The sequence below is a fragment of the Vulpes lagopus genome, chromosome 2, assembly GCF_018345385.1.
Source record: "Vulpes lagopus strain Blue_001 chromosome 2, ASM1834538v1, whole genome shotgun sequence".
NCBI classification, from domain to species: domain Eukaryota; kingdom Metazoa; phylum Chordata; class Mammalia; order Carnivora; family Canidae; genus Vulpes; species Vulpes lagopus.
Window position 1 is genome coordinate 5,671,349 of NC_054825.1, and position 22,061 is coordinate 5,693,409.

At 46.5% G+C, this 22,061-nt stretch overlaps 1 protein-coding gene across 6 annotated transcripts in view; it reads left to right on the top strand.

Annotated features, from left to right (window-relative positions):
• The window catches only part of C2H10orf90 (chromosome 2 C10orf90 homolog), a 215,649-nt gene that overhangs the window by 150,370 nt on the left and 43,218 nt on the right, over window positions 1-22,061 (top strand). For all 6 annotated transcript variants that reach the window (XM_041746675.1, XM_041746671.1, XM_041746673.1 and 3 more), the window contains one exon: window positions 3,373-4,336. In XM_041746675.1, coding sequence (XP_041602609.1) covers window positions 3,373-4,336 — 964 coding nt within the window. The remainder of the gene's footprint in view (window positions 1-3,372; window positions 4,337-22,061) is intronic.

A 22,061-nucleotide genomic window follows, 5' to 3' on the forward strand; every position in this document is an offset into this window, starting at 1 on the left:
TCCAGAATTGTGACAAAATAAAATTTCTGGTTTTAAGCCACCCAGACTATGGTGCTGTGTTATGGCTGCCGGATTTTTAAGAGGTTGGACCTTATCTTTAATGATTTAATGGAGCTTAATGAGAAAATAGGATCTGCTAAATAGAACTTCCCATACAAGAGTAGGATGTGAATTGACGAGCAAAGAGGAAAGTGTTTCCTTTTTAGTTTCTCTCAGTTGTCGGTTTGGGCTTTTGTCAAAGCTGGATGAGAACACCTCAAGAAAACATAGTAAAACTTAACCAATAATCCCGGTCCTGATAACCGCAATCCCTGCTTGGTGTTCTCTCCCATTTGTTAACTCTGTGGGGTCAAGAAGTTTCCTCAGTTTCCTGTTGAAGTAGCTCAATAGATATGTCTGATGAGTTCATGAAAAAAATGGGTTGATCATGACTCTATGTTATAACGACAGAATTTACGTCTAGAAAGCTTTCATTCATTCTATATTCACATTACAACATTTCAAAGTATTGGGTATGTGATAGGTTATTTCCACTTATGTAATTCAAATAAACACAGATGCATTCATTATAAGTACCCCCCTCACTCATCCGGAGGTTTGAATCCATCAGATGTCCTCTGATTTCTGCTAAGTCACAGAAAATGTCACACCCTGCGGTTACATATCATGTTCATATTTTGAGAGGTAGTTTCACATCCTTCATTGTTTTTGATCTCCAAAACTTCCTATAAGGCAGAGAAGGCAACTAGACTTTTCTTGGGAACTGGATTTCTGTCAGCATCTCTCCCTCAGGAGCAGTGTCACCTTGACATACCAGGCGACTCCTTAGCTTCAGAATTACATTCAAATTCATGCCATTCGTTATTGTTCTTCCTTCATCTATTTGCATTTGATGGACTCAAAGTCACAGTTACACCTGCCAGGCCCAAGGTAATGAGGTGGTGGGCAATTCTTCATCCTATCCTTCTGGGCCTTTAGGACCTCCTATAGTGGTACCCGAAACCCCCAATGTAGCCCCAGGGTGTCCCCCCACCGTGTGCTCAGGATGGACCCAAGAAGGTCTGAATCCTGGCCTGGTATTTCTTCTAACCTATCTGTGAGAAGAATCACCTGGCAGCTGGTTAAAAACATGGCTTCTTGGCCATATCCCCAGAGATCCTGATTTACCCTTCACCTAGAGAGTGGGAGGGAAGAGCCCAGAAGTCAACATTTTTAACCCCCACCCCAATGCTAGGTGTTTTTTTACGCCAGTGGTCCCTGGCCCAAACGTTGGGAAACATTGTTATGGAGTATAAAATAAGACCAACACAGCCCACTTTCCAAGATGACTATTGGCTTTTTCTTTCAGAGACCTGTGTCAAAGGAATTCCTACCAGGTACGATTAAGCACCTGGTAGGGTGGTCAGGCAATTAATTTCAGAAGTAAAATTAACTAAGGAGGGACTGTGTGCCAATCAAACTGCCTGGGGTTGGTGCCAGACGCACTTCACTTTTCTCGTATGTAAACTACAGTCATGGAAAGTGCCTCCTCGAAAGGAGAGACAGGTGCCTCAGAAGCCTCAGGTGCTGCTTCTCAACATCACCTGCCCACTGGAATCACATTGGAAATTAAAAGCACTGATGCCTGGGCCCCACCCCCAGGGATTCTGAGGCAGTTGGGGGCCTCCCAGGTTGTTATGTATCATGAGAAGCTCTGAAGAGGAGACCCCACCTTGAAGGAGGTTTCAAGCAGAGCCTGGCTCTCGTGAGCCACCTGGAAAAAGGTAGCCAGTGCTATTTAGGTTTTTAAAAAGATGAAGTGAGTTTTAAGACGATTGTTTCTTCTTCACCTGTCTCTTGTTATCTTTTGAATTTGCAACTTCCCATGTATCTTTAAAATCTGAGTATGTGTCAGGTGATGGGGACTATGGTGAAAAACAGGGGCGGGGGGGCGGGGAGGAAAAACTGAGTAGCTGACCAGGTGGTAACAGTAAGATCAATGAGCCTCAGGTGCTAAGATCCCGTGTGCCAGGCCTCCTGTCCAAAGTCCAGGTGGAGAAAAGCATTACATTAGTGGCCTAAGTGTTGATCCTGCCCTGAAGAAAATTTTGTGCTTTCTTATCACATCTAAGGGAACGAGAACAATTTTCTCGTTCCCATCAAGCACAAGCCCTTCCCCTTCTTGAAAAGACCAGCCATTGTTAGCGTTTTTCAAAGTGTATTCCCTGGATCACCTGCATCAGAATCACGGGGATGTTGGTTAAAATGCACATTGCTGGGGCCCCACCCAGAGACCTACAGAATCAGAAGCTCTGGAGCCTGGGGAACCTGCAGTGCTTAGCATTCCAGGCCCCTTACAGCTTGAGAATTGCTGCTTACTTGCAGAGCACCAGTTAAGCCTCCGGACTCCTCGAGAAGGCTCCGCTCCTGGTGGGAATCGAGTGGTTACCGTATGCAGGTTCAGGCAAGGGTCCCTTTTAAGCACGGAGAATACGGAGCATCGGAAAGGAGGCCTCCGACCCCGGCCCCGCGAGCCTGCACTACGCACTCGCCCACGTAGCTTTCTGCAGTGTTCTCCATGCACACATGAAAAACAAAACCAGGGCAGAAGAGATCCTTCCTCCTGCTATTGACCTGGTTAGATGCTTTATTAAAAAATCTCAGCACATTGTTTTGGACACACTAGCAGTTTACTGTTAGGACACAGCTCTGCTGATAAGGAAGCGTGGCACACCTTGCTCCCGCTACTGGACAGAGGTTGTGCCTGTGCCCCTGAGCCCTGCGGTGCAGAGCAACCACACTGTCTCTTCCAACGCCCCTCCGCCCCCTTTCTGATTAGTGATTCCCGTGGTCTCTGTGTTAGTCTAGGTTAAGTCCAGCTTGGGTGTTTGATTGCCTTTGTTCGGCTGTCTGGGATTTGACCCCCACCATGGCAAGCATGGGGAGCCAAGGTAGAGGATTGTGGTGGGGACGCAGGCAGAGTGGGGGGGAGGGCTAACTCATCTCCCACGTGAACCTGCGGCCCCAGGTCCCAGCCCTGCTCGAGAATTCCATCCTCCCTCCCCCATGAGGCTGTGAACTTGTATTCAGGTGTTCCTGGGCCTAGTGGAGAGGATTATTAAAATTTGATGATCCCCATCCACCCGAACATCATTAAATAAACTAACAATAGACACCCAGCAGAGTGGGGGAGAATGATTTCAGAATGTTTAACCGTTTCACAGATGCGTCTGGGTTTCCCACCCTCCGGAGCCCTGGAGGAGGTGTCAGGTGTGGGGCAGGAGGCCTTAGAGGAGAACAGGCTTCAGGACGTCCTCTTGGCCCTTGGAGGAGCGTTTACTGCCTGCATGACAATGGGCTGCGTGAATAATTGCCATCTTTTTCCATTTGCAGGAGACTCTGGCATCGCAAAACACAAAAATGATTTCATCCATAGTCATTTCACAGCTGATTGATGAGAATAAATCAAAGGCAACCCGGGCTGCGCTGCAGGTGCCCTGCGCTCCCGCCCTGCGCGCGCATCCACAGGCCTCCGTGGGCCTCCCTCCCGGGGAGCCTGGGCCCCCAAGGGGCTTCGCGTCCATCACCATCACGGCCCGGCGCGTGGGCCCCCCAGCCGGCAGCCTGGCGTGGGAGGCCCAGGGCGCTCTGCTCACGGAGCCCTGTGCACCCGCCGCGCCCCGTGGGCACCAGGGACCGTGCACCTGCGCGGAGCTCTCCAGAACCTGCTCTGTGATGCGCCTGAAGGTGCCCGAGACGCAGCCCCGGCTGTGTGAGGCCCACGGGTACTGGGTCACCAACCTGGAGGACGACCCGGAGGACGCCTTTCCTCCCGGTGCCCCACAGGCGGGGAAGGGGCCGCTGGTGTTCAGCTCCTGCGTGCACCTCAGGGTGTCCCAGCAGTGCCCGAGCTCCGGCGGCTACCTAGACGGGGCCCTCCCTGGCCCGGCTCAGCAGCCTCAACGTGCAAGCCCCAAAATGCACAGGTCGGTCCTGTCGCTCCACCTGAGCTGCAGTTCCCACAGATTGACGCCAGATGGAGCAGATGGCCCAGCTAACGGGGCGCCCCTCTGCAGCGCCTTGAAGCAGGAGCTCACCCAGGGGAGCCCAGACCTGCCAGGCCGCCGCTGGAACCCAGGTTTACAAGAAAGTTTCTTGAAGGAAAACCCAGCGTTGGAGCAGGTGCATCTGGGGCCCTCCGCCTGTCCTTGCAGTGGCTCACGTCGGGTGGAAGATCGAGCATTCTCGGACGTGGGAGTTAACCAGGTCACTGTAAGCAAAGGGAGAGAGGACTGTGGCCCGGGGCGTGGTGCCAGCCAGCTGGCCATTCACATTCCCGGCTGGAGTTACACGGCAGGTGAGTGGCGCTGCCGTCCTGGGGAGGTGGGGCTGCCAAGTCCAGATCCCTGGCTGTCAGCTCATCTGTGCAAGTCCCCCGCCAAGGTGGGCGGCCACTTTCCTCTCTGTGACTTATTTCAAGGGGCAGTTCTCCGGAGCCTCGATCTATCTGCTCTGCTCTAAGGTGACCACGGGTAATTCAGTGTTCAAGTCTGCCTTAGATTTTCACAGATACTTTTATAGATTCTGGGAGACCTTCCCTCTTGTTTCCAACAATAGCTCCAGACCCTGTAGCGTAGTGAGCAGGAAAGGCTAGCCCCCTGGTGAAATTATTTTAGGGCCACATCGCTGGAAAACAGCAGAGAGCAAAGTGCTGTCCACGCCTAGAGGTTTAGTGCCTCTGGGCTGAACATCTGCATATCTGGAAGGGTCCACAGTCCTGCTCCTCTTTACCTTTCAATCCGACAGTTGGTATTTATGGATTTCTCATAGAGATACAGTCCATAACTGTGCGTGCGCATGGGGCAGTGTAGGTGTGTGCATGGGGGAGATTAGTACTTATGGGACATTTCTTTAAAAAGTTGGGGACTTTCCCTGTCAAAGAGAAAAAGCAGGAATTTTCTGGGGCAACTCGGCTAGAATTTGTTGCTCGGTCTGCCACTGCCAGAGCAAGGCAGATTTCCCAATGTCAGCAGCCCTGGCTGACCCCTTTACCTTTCTCAAGAGATGAGGAAGGGGCAAACAGGCCTTCGCCAGACACGAGATTTCTTTCTCTGCAGAAAACTTCCAATTATCAGTTTTACTTTCAGCGAGACAGACTCTAACTTATGAATTAGTGACTTTCCACTCGGGGAAAATATTTAAAGATAATAGTAGTAAAACTGGAAATGCAGCATACGTACAATAATTTTATGGTATAATTTTTGTCCATTAAGGCTTTATTAATTAATAAAAATGGCTGTAAAACATTTTAAGCTATAATGTGCATAGAAATGGTAAATGATGTAATTAATTTTAACAAGCGTGTGTATATTGAATGTGCAGAGATTTTTAAGGCAATTTGACGTGGCTTTCAGGTTGATTAGACCATCGAAATGCTTCTGAGTCTTACAGACTTACTGCAAAAAGGAAGATGTAAGCCCTGATCAATGTTACAAAGATGGGCCTCAGTATCTTAAGAAATCACCCAAGTCAGGGGATCCCTGGGTGGCTCAGCGGTTTAGTGCCTGCCTTTGGCCCAGGGCGCGATCCTGGAGTCCCGGGATCGAGTCCTGTGTCAGGCTCCCGGCATGGAGCCTGCTTCTCCCTTCTCCTGTGTGTCTGCCCCCCGCCCCTCATAAATAAATAAATAAATAAATAAATAAATAAATAAATAAATAATAAATAATAAAAAATAAAAAATAAATAAAAAATAAATAAATAAATCTATCTATCGGAAAAAAAAAAAAAAAGAAATCACCCGAGTCAACCGTCTCCTCTTCCTGGTCCATGAAGATTTCGGAAACATACAACCTACATTGTTGTATGTCAGTCCCCCCACCCCCACTGAAGCACGTCCTTGTCTTTATGTTGTGTCTCATGATGTGAAATAATCCTTTGGATTTATGGCATGTTCCTCAAAGACTCTTTAAAAATCCCTAGAGCCAGGTCCCAAACATTGGTTTCATGGGAAAGGAGCATGAGCAGAGAAAATCCCCCACCCCCACCCCAACTTATTTTGGTTTTGGTGCAGAGAAGATATTTGATTTTGACTTTGTAGAATGACTGCTCGTGTAACTGATGTTCTTAGGCAAAGAGTATGAGTCACTTCCCATGGGCCGATTTCCCTCAGAATATACTCCAGATCCCAAGGATTCCATGTGGGTGGCTCTGAATCATGTGGCCTCATTCTACCATTTGAGGAGATATATTCACAGAGGCCGGGGCACCTTTATGAAAGTTGCTGGTCTATCATTTTCTTGTGCAGTGAATGTAGACAGGCCACCCCAACTCTCCGAGCCTTTCTTCATCTGAGTAGCTAGATAAGGGGTGCGTTTGGTGTTCTCGAAGATTCCCTCTAGTTTGGAAAAATTAAACAAAACTTCTCTATTTGCCACAGGTGACATCTGTGAGGGAGAGTGTCCATGTGACTCTGGGTCCCTCAGTCATCAAGCTCCAATTCACAGAAGCTTGAGCTCACCATTTTGGGCACATGCCTCAGATGGGTACATAGACACAGTCACTCACACAACCCTCCCTAGACTTTCCTACTTTCTCACTCAGAAAGTCATTCGCAAGGGGATGTATTTGTTCCCAGGTGACAAGAACGCGCTGCTTGTCCATGCTACTGAATTCTTGCCTGAGGTTTATAAGCACCGCCCATGGGCTTTAACTACCACAGCGTGTCCTGGGCTAATCTACACAGAACTCCGACGGTGGGCTTGCTGACCTTCGGTCTTGACAGAGCTTTCTGGCCGTATGGCAAGTGCTTTCTGACAGGGACAGTGCTCATTAAAACTCCGAGGAGCTGTTTGTGTTTGCTGTCTGGAACGGGGATCTCGTCGGAGGCATTCTTGACAACCTCCTGTGGCTACACAAGCTATTAGCGGTCTTCGTATTTCATAGTTACTGAATCTGATTCTTTTTATCTGAAGGATCCCCAGATCCTGTGCGAGCGGCATCCTCTCCAGCCGCCTTGCTGACATTCAGCCACAAGGGAGGCGCAGTCTGGAAGATTCTACAAACAGGCGAGGCCGTTTCAGTTCTAGTCATTAGGTCACCAGACAGGAAGTCCTATACACTGTGTTCTAGAATGAGTCTCCGGGGTACACATGCAGAAAGGTTACTAAGATTAGGGAAAATGGGAGACTTTCACACATTTAGTGCAGTAGAGATAGGCCATGTCTACGGGGGCATCGCATTCCTTGTGTCATTCCTTGTGTCTCCACTGTCGTATGCCTCCCGCCGGCCCCCGAAGGATGGGCATTGTACAGCTCCCTGCTCTGCTCTAAGGAAGGGTTTCATGGTCTTCACTCATCCTACCAAGGACCGTAGCATATACCATGCAGGTTCTAGATGCCAGGTCCTGACTGACATCGGTTGTGTCCATTTCTTGGAATCCTTCAGACCATTCTGTAGAGATGGTGTCGTTATCCCTATTTTGCAGCTAAGACAAAGGAGGCTTGAAGATGAAATGATTTGCCTGAGTCCACATGGCCATTAAGTGTCGGAGCTGAGAACAGTCTTGTGCTTGGCTCTGACTGTACTCTCTCAATGACAGCCCTAAGCAGAGCAGCTTGCTGGGTGGAGACTCAGTGGTGGGCCCCATCTCCACTATCACCACGATGGGAATATTTGAAGACCACTCACGGACATAGGGAGTAATAGTAGAGTTTGGTGGCCAGAATCTATTAGGAGAGTCAGTTACCCAGTTAATTTCTAATTAAGTTACAAAGCTACATCATTTGGTACAGGTGGAACTTATTGGCTCAGAAATCCTTCCCAGCCTGAAATCCCATTCTCTGTGCTGTCCTATGGGATGTACAGTATTGATATGAATAGTTCTCTTTGCTGGGTGTTGCATGCCTGAAACAGTATTGACTTTGGTACGTTACTTCTTGCCAGGTTCATTTTGCATCTGTGGGCTAGATCTGAAGCTTTCTCCTGTTTCCAAGATATCCATTGAAGTTCACTAGATGCTTTTGGAGAAGAGACTTATGAATGTACTTTTTTTTTGCCCCAAGCATTGAAGTTCTGTGGCAGACTCTGTGTCTCAGTATGCCCAGCTGGTGCTCAGGCTGCTGGTGGCCTTGGTCTGAGAAGTCCCTGGTGGAGTTTAGCATCACTGGTGATCAAAGGTGTGAATGGTTGGAGAGGATTCACCTGAGAGGAATGACTGGATCCCTGCTGCATCATGAAAGGTCTACTGTGACTACCAGTGTTCTGATGCTATGATCTAACACATGGGTAGCGAGTGAGGTTTATGTCATGAAGAAAGCATTTTCATCACTAAGGGAAAATGTTAGACCATATGCATACGTGTCAAGCCTACCAGAGAAATCTGCATTGGGTTCTGCTCCTTTAGTCCCATGAGAACTTCTTATTAGGAGCCAGAAAACATTTGCGGAGCTCTTATTTTACAAATACGATTTTCCTTTAATGATCTAGAACTGGGGTCTACAATCTTTCATAATAAAGGGCCAGATGGTTTCCATAGTGACTACTCAACTCAAGCAGCCACAGACAATGCATAAGTAAGTGAGCATGGACATGTTCTAATAAAGCTTTATTTGCAAAAACAGGCAGTGGCCCCATTTGGCCTACTGGCTGAAATTTGCTAACTCCAAACCATTCATCCTCCAAAACAAATTTTACTCTGCCAGTCTTGCATGTTGGCTTCTCTGGAAACCCAGCTCTGAGCTGGAGGTTAACGGGCATTTATTAGGGAGTGGTCTTGGCATCTGTGGGTGGGAAGGGAAAAAAGTAGGAATGGGCAGAGGGAGAAGTCGCTCTGTGATGCGGTCATAATGAAGGCCTGCGGGAACTCTGAATTTGGGATGGCCCATCAGAGTTGTTCTGAAGTGAGACAAGGGGGCTGTGCCTTTACCTGCCGCCCCCGCCCCCCGGGAAGAGGCTGTGACCGTGAGTGAGGCAGCTCTTTGTGCCAGATGCTTGCCATGGTCCTGGTGGACTCTGAGCAGCTGGGGAATCATTCCTTCTTTCCTGAGGGGGATTGAGGGCATCACAGTGTACGTCATAGCTGGCCATGCTGCCCTTTAATCTACCTTTCTCGTCTGTGACCTCATACTTCTCTAAAACACCTCAAGGATCTTGCATGGCTGGATCTGGGACAGTGAGGTGGGGGCATGTGCATGGACCTTAGCACCTGAACAAAGAGGATAGTGGAGAATTTGCTCCCCACCCTTGATGTTTATTCATTCATTCAGTAAATGCGTGCTAGACGTTGTCCTGGTGCAGGAGCAGCGACTTGGACCAGGTGGTGTGGTGGGTGTGCTGAAAGGTGACCAGACTCTGACTGTTTGGAAGGAAAAGCCAGCAGGGTTGCGGATGATCAGGTGTGCTGGTGGTGCCACAGCGACCGGATGTGCCTGTGGGGCATCTCCTGGGGCTGCCTTGACCAACTGGATGGGGAGTTGTCTCCCAGGGGCTGGCCCACATTTAGACCATGATCACTGTTGAGGACCAGGTGAACAATCTGCCTGTGTCTTCTTACGTTTTGTGGAGCTACACAAGAAGAATCGAGTGGAATGAGTTCTTGTGTTTTGTTTTATTGTCAACAGCAAACCAAGCCAGTGGGTGTTAGAATCAGCTGGCAAAGGAACCGCTAAACTGGGACCCCTGGTATCTGGCAGGAGCTGGAGCGCAGGGATTAGCAAACTGCAGCCCAGGGGGCCGAACCCACCTGTTTCTGGAAATCAGGTTCCCTTGGGACACAGCCATGCTGTTCCACCTGCTGTTCTGTGGCTGCTTCCTCACTAGACAGCAGAGTTGACTAGTTGGGACAGAGGCCGAGTGACCCACGAAGCCCATAGTATTTGCTCTCTGGGCTTTCACTGGAAAAGCATGCCACCTCCTGCTCAGGGGCGGGCTCTCTGGGTGACTTTGGGCAGGTCCTTTTTCCTACAAAGTCTCCCATTGTCCCACCTGTGGAATGAGGGGGGGGGGGTCATCTCTGTAGGTTAACTCCCAGAATGTAGGAAAGATGCTCAGAGTCCAAGGGAAGAGCTCTCTCGTCCTTGACCTCCAGCGCCCTGCATACTCTGGGTTCGCCCCAACCTTTCCCAACCAGTACCCTCCCGGCTTTCTCTGACTCTTTTTTTCTCCCGCTCCAGAGATGCAGTGTCACTAAGGTTTAATGTTGGCACGTGCCGTCCTGCCTCTTTGTACATCAGCAGCAGGATCAGGCACTTCTGTGCCACCTGCCATTGCCACTAAGTGGTTTAGGCATGTGTCCAGCCCCGGCACCTCCTGCTAGTGCCAGACCAGTGTCCCATCTAGACAACCCTCCCTCAGTCACATGACATTTATTGTGTCAGGCACTGGGTGAGGCTCTGGTTCCATAACACTGAAACAAAACTTAGATATGGTCTCCCTGGCATGCGGGTTATGGTCCAGGGGGAAGACAGACATCCAACTGACACCCCAAAATAAGTGTGATTGTAGATCATGGTCAGTGCTCTAGGGGGTAGTGACGACTGTAAGAGAGTTTGACAAGGCAGGCTTAATTTAGAAGATGGGACGTTAGCAGGAACTTTCTGAGGAGGAGCCTTTTAAAAATTGATTCTTGAATCGTAAGTATAAGGGCCATTGTGTCCCAAAGCTTTGAGTTGTGACACTTTGGAGTTGCTGAGAAGGTTTGTGCACCTCCCACATAGTAAGTGGGGCCATGTGAGCCCAGGCCACAGTCCTAGGTGGGGTTAGGGGCTTAGAGACCAGAAAAAGGATTTAAAATTTTACCCTAAGTGCAGCAAGATGGTGTGATGCAATTTATGCTTTAATAAGATCATCTTGCTTCTCAGAGAGGGTGAGAGATGGAAGCAGGTGAGGCCATAGCTGTGGTGCACCTGAGAGCCATCCTGGGGGCTGCAGAGGTGGGAGAAGTCTGATGGTGGAGCTCGCAGGCCTTGAGGACCGCTGAGCTCAGGAAGAAGCCAGAGGAGGTGGAACCCGGATTTCTGGCCTAAGCATTCAGAGAAGGTGGTGGTGTTTTTGTGTATGGACTAGTTCTTAGAGCAGTTTTAGGTTCACGGCAAATTTGAGAGAAAGGTGCGGAGATTTGCCACAAATCCCACGTCCCACACATGCAGCAACCTCCCCTACTGTCAACCTCTCCACTGAGTGGTACGTTTGTCACAGTCAATGAACCTACATTGATCTACTACAATCACACAAAGTCTGTCGTTTACTGTAGGTGCTCTCCTGGGGCTGTGCCTCCTGTGGGTTGAAACACACGGGAATGTGACCCGTATCCACCACTGTAGTAGCCTAAGGAGTAGTTTCACTGCCCTAAAAATCCCCTGTGCTCTATTCATCTCTCCCTCCCACTAACCCCTGGCAACCACTGACCATTTTACTGTCTCTGTATTTCACCATTTCTGGAAAGTCCAATAGTTGGAATCCTACAGTACGTCGTCTTTCTAGGTTGGTTCCTTTCACTTAGCAATATGCATTTAAGATTCCTCTATGTCTTTTTGGGACTTGATAGCTCAATTTTATTTATTTATTTATTTATTTATTTATTTATTTATTTATTTATATAACACTGAATAATATTCCATCGTCTGGATGGAGCACAGTTTCTCCGCTCACCTGCTGAAGGACATCTTGGTTCCTTCTAAGTGTTGAATAAAGCTGCTGTAAACATCTGTGCGCAGGTTTTTCTGTGGACATAAGTTTTCAACTGCTTTGGGGAGATACCAAGGAGTGTGACTGCTAGATCGCATGGCCAGAGGATGTTTAGTTTTTGTTGGTCTGTTTGTTTAGTTTTACAGAAAGCTTTCCCAGAGCGTGTTTAGTTCTGTAAGAAGCTGCCAAACTGTCTTCCAAAGTAGCTGTACCATTTTGCCTTCCCGCCAGCCAACGCGTGAGGGCTTCTGTTGCTCCTCATGCTCACTAGCATGTGGTGTGGTCAGCCTTCTGGATTGTGGCCATCCTAATGGGTGTGTAGCGGTGTCTCACTTTTGTTTCAGTTTGCAATTCCCTGATGACATACGACATGGAGCATCTTTCCGTGGAGCGTGTTTCTGCTTACTTGCCATCTGCGTATCTCCTTTGGTGAGGTGTCTGCTAAGGTCTTGGCCCATGTTTTACTGGAATTGTTTTTCTTCTTGTTGAGCTTTAAGAGTTGTTTGTGTATTATGGATAACAGGGGAGAAGGTTTTTATCCACACGGGGAAGATGCAAGGAGGAGCAGGGACAACCCTGAGTGCCACGGGGTCAGGATACATTTGAAGTGTCAGTGGAACCTTCTGGTGCAGTGGGCAAGCTGGAGGTTGGGAGCTTTGGAGAACGTTCTAGGCTACAGGTGTGGTTGGGAAGCTTCTTCCTAGAGTTGGTGTTTTATGCTGCAGAATTGTTTGAGAAAGCCCAGGGAAAGAGAGGGACAGGTACTGTACAGGGTTGGGTTGCAAATATTTGGGGCCTGGAAGGAGTAGCAGCATTTCCATCAGGTGGTAGTGCTATGAGTTCCCCAGCTTTTCCATATTTGGGTCTTAGTGTTGTCGGGCACTGGGCCAGGTACTTCACCGTTTTCATCCCTTTACTACTCCCTAAAAGGCCATGAGGTGGGAACGTTGCTTACCTTCAGGTTCCAGGTAAACAGATTTGCACAGAGGCACCTGCTCACTGTGGAGGGAGGGGCAGGCTTCACACTCACGCATCGGGCTGTGTTCCGCAGCCTCTGATGGCACATCCCAGGCCACCGTGGTCAACTTTGTGCTCAGTTCTGTTTGCTTCTATTCTTGGTAATGGTCGCCTCAGCTCCTGGACCCCAGGCTCAGAAGCCTGGGTCATCTTTGAACCCCTTCCCAGTCCCTTGCTGCTATGTTTGGTCACTGACAAAGCCGAAAGTCTCCCACAGCCGTCCCTAGGCCTCTGTGTCCACCCCCAGCACCCTCATCCATGCCTTTTTTATTGCCTTCATGAACTTCCATGCCCAGATGGATTTATTTTCCTGATATAAAACTAATACGTTACAGGCAACTGAGAATAATAAAAAAGCAGAATAAAAAGCTTAATAATCATTGTTAATACTTTGGTGTATTTGTTCCAAGGTTTTTTTACGCATGTATGTTTTTTTCTTTTAAATAGTTGAGATCCTGCTACGTATGTGATTTTCCTCTGGGTCTCTGCCACTCAGCCCTAGGTCATAAATATTTCCTGATATTAACAGTACTTTACAGAGAACATTTTATTGACTGAAATGGTGAGTTTTATGGACATATCATAGTTTATTTAACTGTTTCTTCATTCTTGGCCCTTAAAGTTGTTACTCATTTTTCACTTTTTGGAATAATATTAATGCGAACACTGGGTGTGTAAGGCTTTGCTAGATTACATCCTTTTGGAAAAAATCCTTTAACTGGCAGATCTAGATCAGAGAGTATCAACCTTTTAAGGTTCTTGGGGCACAGTGCCAGATTCAACTGCAGGAGAAGCCTAGGTGGAAGCTTCTTTTTTCAGTTGTGAAGGCCCTTTCTGTATACGTGCTTGGCCAAGATTAGGGACCAATATGCTAAGTTCTGCAAATTCCAAGATGAATACTCCAGCCTTGTGGTTTGAGCTGGCATTTCTGTGATTGCTGGTGAGCATTCCTTGCTCCTGCTTCTCACCTCGACCTTGGCTGTGGCTGTCCCCTTGGCCCCGCCCCTCATACCTTTCTTCTTTAGGCCTCAGAAACTTTCTTCTAGGCCTAGACATGTGGGGCCAGATCACTCTCTGTTGTAAGTGCTGTCTGTACACTGGGGGGGGTTAACAGCACCCCTGGCCTCTGCCCACTTGGTGCCAATAGCCCTCCCTCCCAGTTGTGACCAAATCAATTATCTCCAGACATGCCTGGTTGGGGGCACAACAAAATCCCCCATGGCTGAGGACTGTTGGCCCTGTACTCTATGCCCAGACCTCCTTACAGCCCACGGTGATGACAGACCAGCCTGCTCAGCAGTCCTTGTTGCTCACCAGACTGAGACACAGCCTTAGCACTTGGTCCAGCCATTTCTCTTAAGTACCCAACTCCCAGGACTTTTATGGCCTATTAATATGATATATTTGCTATATTTTGAAGACCGTTTTCTTCTTCTAGATTGCATGGAGCTTGAGGTCAGGATCCAGGTCTGAGTCTTGGCATTGACCTCTCCACAGCCAGCAGAGAGCTACAGAGCACAGAGCCCTTTGCTCAGGACTTGTGTGCTGGTTGGAGGACAGGCCATTTTGATGACCCAACAAAGCCTTGCTGATGTCAGGGTCCCTTAAAAGCCAGCTGTCTTGTCTTTCCTCAAACCACCTCTCCCTGTGGACATATCTAAAACCTCTCTGGCCAAGAACGGGTGGGGAGCCATGTAAGATTCGTTGTCCAGAGGTAGGTTGCAAAAAAGTGAAGTGAAAACTATGGCATTCCCACTTGGTTTTAAAATTTAGCAGGAAAAATTTTCCAACTGTTGTTTCCCTCCAAGAACTCAGTAAGTATTACCATGGAACAAGTTCTCTATTATCCTTTAGATGGTCTGATTTAATGTTAAAAGAGAAAACCTAGGGACAGTGTTACAAAAACATTATGAAGCGTGTTGTGTGTGTGTGTGTTCACTTAGGTCTTGGTAAATCTGGATGAGATTGTATTGTTTTCCCCAATAATCTCGACTATGATGTTCAGATCATCTCCCAGCGTCTATATGATCTCTCAAAGTTGTTCATGTCAGCTACCTCCACTGTCTTTATGGGGGGAAAAAGGCTTTCCCCCCCACTTTTTCCCCTGATGCATTCCCTTAGTTGTACGACTGGCTTGTGTCCTCACGTTGTTTAGGAAATGGTCATTGAGAGACCTGGTTTCAAGGGCTGTGGCCGGCTGACCACAGAATAAATGGTCTGATCTTCTAAATTGGGCAACTGCAGAGCTGCCATCTAAACCTGCCTGGGAAACGGTGATCGTCAGGGGAACGTGACCGTCAGAAGACCGTGGGTGTGGGGACGAGATTCATCTGAGTTTCAGTTCAGGCTCTGCTAGCTGCTGACCTTGTGCACGAGGACTGAGCACAGTGGGTGTGCGGTGGGAATAATTATCTTTAGACCCAGTGCCACCTGACTTGTCTGTGGGAAATTCATGTAGACGGGATCTTGGAAGAAGGAATGGGTCTAACAGTGAATTCTGTAAGGAAAAGTGGTCCAGGAATGGGTGACCCTGAAGAAAAGGGAAGAAAAATGTGCGAAATAGGTGGTGGTGTGTTTAAGTCCTCTGGCTTCATGAGCTCTCCTATTTTCCCCATTATCTTAAAGCAGAAGCAGCTCAGGTCTTTCCAAAAAATATGTAACTTTATTTTCCGTGCTCCCCACTAGCTTTGGGGGAAGGAGAGATGAGGATGGTAGGACCAGCCTGGAAAGTCGTCTTAAGCCATGCTGCCCCAATAGCTTGTTGCTAAATGGACCAATTGTTCTCCATTTGTTACACGGGATCATTTATTTCCTGGATTAGGTCAGAGCCCGGGAGGGCATCCCTGTGGATGAACCACCACAGTTCGCATGGGGACATTCTGGCCGCCACCTGTGGCTTGGGAGCTAGCACCAGAGTGTGGAAAACATGTTCTCAACCAGGGGTGGGTGTCAGGCACACCAGGGACTTTTTCAAAAGGTCCACACTGGACTCTGTGCTGGAATCCAGTGTCTCTCCAGTAAAGAGCTCTTAAGGATGTAGGGGATGGAAAATAATTTTCCCTCCACCCTCCTAAGTGTTCTCTGGGGCCCCTATAAAAAAAAAAAAAACAGATTAACCAGAGAAAAGCAGATCCGTTTATTGACGTGTGTACATGGGCAAGGGCATGCGTGGGAAATCTGACTCTGAACAGCGGCCTAGAGTCCGGCTTATGTAGATCTTCAACAAGAACGATGGTTCTGGGAAGAAATGACAGGACAAAAGAAAGCAGCGTCAGGCTTCCGAGGTCAGCAAGGCGGGGAGGATCCCAGATAAAGGCTGGAGCTCGTTATGTCCCTTCTGCTGGTGCTGTCTCCTGGCTGATGCGTCTGCAGTTGTCTCTGATGATGAACTTCTGTCCTTCCTGCTGGAGAGGGGAGGAGGGACACCTCTGTAAATTTATGCTGTGCTTTTAGTCAAATAGGGAAATGGGGAGAGGGCAGAGAGCATTTCTTCTCCTGGCTTTTTCTCAGCTGCTCTCAGCTCCTGCAAAGTGACATATTTTGGGGAAGCATATGCCACTACCCTTCAGGGACAGTTCTGTCTGGAGGACAGCATGTCCCTTCCACTGTGTGCATCATGATCCTCTGCTTTCCGGGGATGATGGTCAAACTATTCAAGGTTTGGGGGTCCTGAAGTGCAGTTGCACAGGACAGAGGTTCCCTCTGTAGGAGCCTTTGTCAGGCCACACACAGTGAGAACCTGCTCCCCCAAATGCCTACCCTTCCCCACTCCCATTCTTGTGCTAAATGCCCTGTAGGAACTCAGAGTAAAACTCAGAGTCTGGGTGAGGACTATATAAACTGGCCTCCTAGGTGGCGGTTTTCTATAGACTCAGAAGTTGGCGACAAAAGCTAGAGAAGTCCAGGTTGTTTTGATTAGTTGAAGCATTTGGGTACAAGGACCGCATCATTTTGATCTTCTGTGGGACCACCTTGGTCTTCACTGTGCTTTGGTGTGTTGTGCACGAGCCTATGTTAAGTGAGGGGATCACTCCTATTACACAATGCCATTTCTGGGGGTGCCCCACAAGGAGTGACACCTCCACACTCCCTGATCCTAGAGCTGTGTGTTTTCTGAGCGACTTTTCCCTCTCAGGACATTTGGTCTGTGCAGCCCCTGATGTTTCTCCTTCACGTTACCAGAAAATCCAGGCAACTTCGAGACCTGTCTCTTATAAACAGGCAGGGTCTTAGGGTGATGTTTGGTGTTCGGGCTTGGTCTTATCTTTCCCACGTACTGATATCTAAGTTGGCTGGAATGAAGGGAAAAAGTGTATAGTTTTATTTAAAATCTGCTCCCTCTTTGGACAGGAGACTAAATTGAGGGTCTAGGCGTGCATTTCAAGGTTGGTATATATTCAGCAGATGAGGAGCTCTGGTGTGTTAAGGTAGGGCCTTATCCATTTTTGCATAAATGTGGATTATATTGAGGTGATTTGGCTCAGATGGCCCGTGTAGACAGTGAAACTGACCTTGAGTTCCAGTGGCATCCTGTCCTGCACCCCATAAAGCAAGACCGGTTCACAAGTGATCACAAAGGAGCTGTGAAGAGTGGGGTGTGAGACCCCACCCGCAGAGTCTGGGACTGGTGGTCCTTAAAGCATGTTGAATGTCCCAGGGTCGCTTGTCTAGACATCAGGGAGAAATTGGTGTGGGAAAGCCCATCGTCATGGTCTCAGCCCCAAGCCCTCCTTGGCTCTTAGCATCATGGGAACTCTGTGGTTTCTCCCCAGCATCCATTTAAATGCTTAGAAAAGGCTGTAAATGTAATGTTTCTCTTTCATTCCTTCTGCTGTTTTAATGTTTTCTTTTCCTCTTGTTAAAAAATATATACTCATTATAAAAGTTAAAATGTAGACAAGCCAAGAGAGGGAAATGAAAAGCAACCAGAGCCCTACTACCCACGGTGACACCCCTGCGGATATTTTCGTAGATCTTCCTGAACAGATGACTTGGAGGCAGCAAACATGTTTTCTTTATTCTGTCCTTCCAGTCCTTTCTTAACAGAAAAGGCGTCATGTAAAGCATCATTCTAGGAGGCTACTCATCCTCAGCAGTGGACTGTGAAGCTCATTTTCATGTCCTACAATATTCCCGCTAACCTTGTAATAAGCGACCCAGGCTTTCATTGCATGGATTTACCTGGGGGTTTTGTTGTTGTGGTTTGTTTGAAAAACCTTCTTATAGAATAGATTGTTTTCGTTTTTTACATTTTTGTAACCAATGTGTTGACAAGTGTCCTTCTACAGAAATCTGTATGGGCATTTCATATGATTTCCTTAACTCGGATTCCTAAGGATTTCTGGGTCAAAGCATAGGCAGAGTTTGAAGGCTTTTAGATCTAGGTTTCCAAAAGATTTTCTGCAACAAGTATCTGAAGTTACGCTATCGGTACATAAACACCAGCTTCCCTGAAGATGCACAAACGTTCAGTGTTGGCATCACAGCAATTTCCATGCCATTTTGATGAATGAAAAATGATATTTATGATATATGAATGCAAATTTTTTCAGTTGAGCTTTTCCCTTGTGGTAGATCTATATTTCTGCTCTTGTAAATTGCCTGTGTATTTTCTTTGTCTGCTTCAGTCTTTTTTTTTTTTCTTTTGGATTTGTTTTTATGTCAAAATCTCCTTTTTGTATTTCTTTAATGTGGGGCATCGTAAGTTTTTGAACTTTGAGTTTTGAAATGATTTAAGTTGACAGAAGAGTTTCAAAGGTGGTATGGAGAGTTCCTGGATATCTCCTACATCTAGCTTCTCCCTGTGTCTTACAGAATCGCAGCACTTTTCTCCATGACAGTTCCTCCACCCCAGCACTATTGGCATTTTGGATGGGGGGGGGGTCTTCACTGGGGGCTGTCCTCCGTGTTGCAGGGCTTAGCAGCATCCCTGGCCTTGACCCCAAGACACTGGTAGCAGAGTCTCCATTCATCTCAGCCGTACAAGCAAAAATGTCTCTGCACATTGCCACATGTTCCCCGGGGAGCAAAATCACCCACAGCTGAGACCCCCTGACCTAAACTAGGCGATCAGTATTGCCACAGTGCTTTTAACTAAACTCCAGACTTCATTGCGATTTCACCGGTTTTTCCATGAATGTCCTTTTTCTATTCCAGGATCGCGTCCAGGGCACCACATTGCATTTAGTCACCATGCCTGTTTAATTTTTGACAGTCAGTAATTTTTATTATTTTCCTAAGCTCATTCTCCAGCTCCTTTGTGTAAATCTGTAATCCCTCTGGATGTACGTCCTCAGGTGGCAGAAGCTTGGCGTCTCTTTTCCCTGAATGGTTCGCCCATTGTCTGTGGACGATTGATGAGATAATCCATTATTTCTCTACTGGCTGGAAATGCCAATCCTGTATTGAATTAATGTTTATATGAGGATTTCCTGGCTCGTATTTCCAGTTTCCTTCTAGAAATTTCTATGCTTTTAAATATTACGTGACTCACAGGAGCTGCTTGTGACCATGTAGGCATTTGAGGGATGGGGCATCTTTCAAATACTCCTAAATGTGACATCCTGTTGGCATCTGATGTGTCTCGTCACCGCGGGACTCAGGTGGGGAGAGGCTCTGGCTGCCATCATACTTCATCAAATTTTAATTTTATATTTAAAAAAAACCCCTCATTTCAATCCCACACTCTGTGGTTTGCTTTTCATCAGCTCTACGGAGGTTTAACTTGCTTACCTTAAGGTGCACACATTTAGCATATGTGCCCATGTAGGCAGCATCACAGTGGGATACAGAATATTTCAGCTCAGAAAAATATTTGGCTCCTTCCGAGCCCATCTTCCCCTTCCTCCCTGTACCAGGAAACTGCCGATCTTCTTTTTGTTGTCTCTATTCTAGAATCTATAGAAATTGAAGGAGATTGGGCTTTTTCCTCGGAAGTTTTCTTCCACTCAGACTATAATGCTTTTGAGATTTTTCCGCATCACGACATCTATCTTGAATTTCTCTCCACGATGTTTCGTAGTTTTCACGATAAAGATCGTTCATGTGTTTTGTTAAATACATTCCTGCTTATTTCACGTTCTGAATGCTCCCAAAAATGAATGATAGTGATTTTAAACACTTCATGTCCCCTTTTTTACGCTTACACATAGACATATAATTGATTTCTGTATAGTGACCTTGAATCCGCGATGTCATTAGAAACACTTAATTATAGTAGTTTTTTTTGTAGATTCCCCAGGATTTTCTACATACACAGTAATATTATGTATGATGAAAATTCTACTTGTTTTTTCCCATCTTGATGCCGTTACCTTCTTTTTTCTTGCCTTTTTACACTAAGACTTATCAGTAAAATGTGGAACAGCAGCAATGAGGGTGAGCATCCTGACTTATTCCCTTGTTAGCTGCCAGGATTTAAAAATATAGATAGGAAGGTGAGGTAGGTAGATAGAGTCCATCTGCCAGGTTGAGAAGATTCATTCTACTCCGATTTTTTTCTCTTTTATTTTTTATCCTGATATAACATAAAATTTATCCCTTTAACCATTTTTTGTGTGTACAGTTCTGTGGCATTAAATATAGTCAGTAATGGTTTTGCAACCATTACTCCCATAGATCCACAGAATTTTGTTCATCTTGCAAAACTGAAACTTAGGATTCCCCATTCCCTCTCCCCCAGTCTCTGGAAATCACCATTCCTCTTTCTACAGGAATTTGACTACTCAAGACACCTCATATGAGTGGAATTATACAGTATTTGTCCTTTTGTGACTGGCTTATTTCACACAGCATAATGTCCTCATTTTATCTACACTGTAGCCTGTGTCAAAATTTCCTCCTTTGTTAATGTTGAATAATAGTCCATTGTGTGGATGGACCACATTTTGTGTATTCATCTGTCAATGGACACTTGGTTGTCGTTGGGCCCACCTTTTGGCTTTTGTTAATTATGCTGCTGTGAACATATTTCTTCGGGTCTCTTGCTTTTAATTCTTCGGGGTATAATACCAAGAAGTAGAATTGCTGAATCATATAGGATTTCCATGTTTAATTTTCTAAGAAACCACCATTTTCCATTTTCCACAGCAGCTATACACTTCACATTTCTACTGGCAAAGCACAAGGCTTCCAATTTCTCTGTATCCTTGTTCATACTTGTCATTTTTTTTTTTTTTTAATGATAGTCACAGAGAGAGAGAGAGAGAGAGGCAGAGACACAGGCGGAGGAAGAAGCAGGCTCCATGCACCGGCAGCCTGATGTGGGATTCGATCCCGGGTCTCCAGGATCGCTCCCTGGGCCAAAGGCAGGCGCCAAACCGCTGTGCCACCCAGGGATCCCCATACTTGTCATTTTGATTTTTTTTTTTTGGTAATAGTCATCCTAGTGGGTCTGCACTGGTATCTCTGTGGGTTTGATGTGCATTTCCTTAATGGTTCCCTAGTGATATCGAGCATCTTCTCATGTGCATGTTGGCCATTTTGTATGTCTTCTTTGGAGAAATGTCTAGTCAAATCTTTTGCCAATTTTTGTTCTGGTGGTTTCATTATTTCTATTTCAAATTTGATGAAAAGTGTTTATTATTGTTGAACACTGACATGCTTTGTATGTACCTCTTGGAATAATAGGGTTTCTCTCCTTTATATTGTAGCATGGGGAATTACATAAATTTTTATGATAAATTAACTATATATTTCTAGGTTAAACTCTATTTAGTCATGATGTATTATACATCCAAAAATAAATATATTTGCTAATATTTTTAGGAATCTTTTTTTTCAATATTTGTTCCTATGGAAGAGTGGTATGTCCTTTTAAAAAATGTTTTGGGGGATCCCTGGGTGGCGCAGCGGTTTGGCGCCTGCCTTTGGCCCGGGGCGCGGTCCTGGAGACCCGGGATCGAGTCCCATGTCGGGCTCCCGGTGCATGGAGCCTGCTTCTCCCTCTGCCTGTGTCTCTGCCTCTCTCTCTCTCTCTCTGTGACCGTCATGAATAAATGGAAATTTAAAAAAAAAAAAAAGTTTTGGTTTTGGTATCAGGAAAATACTAGTTTTATACAACGAATTGGGAAGTGATCTCTTTATTTCAAGAGGAGACTTTAGGGGGTCGATATTATTTCTTCCCTGAAGTGTTTGGTAGAAATCACGAGTGAAGTCATTTTGGCCTGAAGTTTTCTCTGTGGGAAACCTTTAAATACAGATTAAACTTCTTTAATTATTATAGGACTAGTCTTTTCACTACTTCTGCAATCTGTTTGGTAATTTGCATCCTTCGAGGAATTTGCCATTTCCTAAATTGTTGAAATTATTGCCACAAAGTTGTTCATAATATTTTTTTACTATCCTTGGATCTGTAATGATGTTTCCTCATTTGCTTTGGGTAC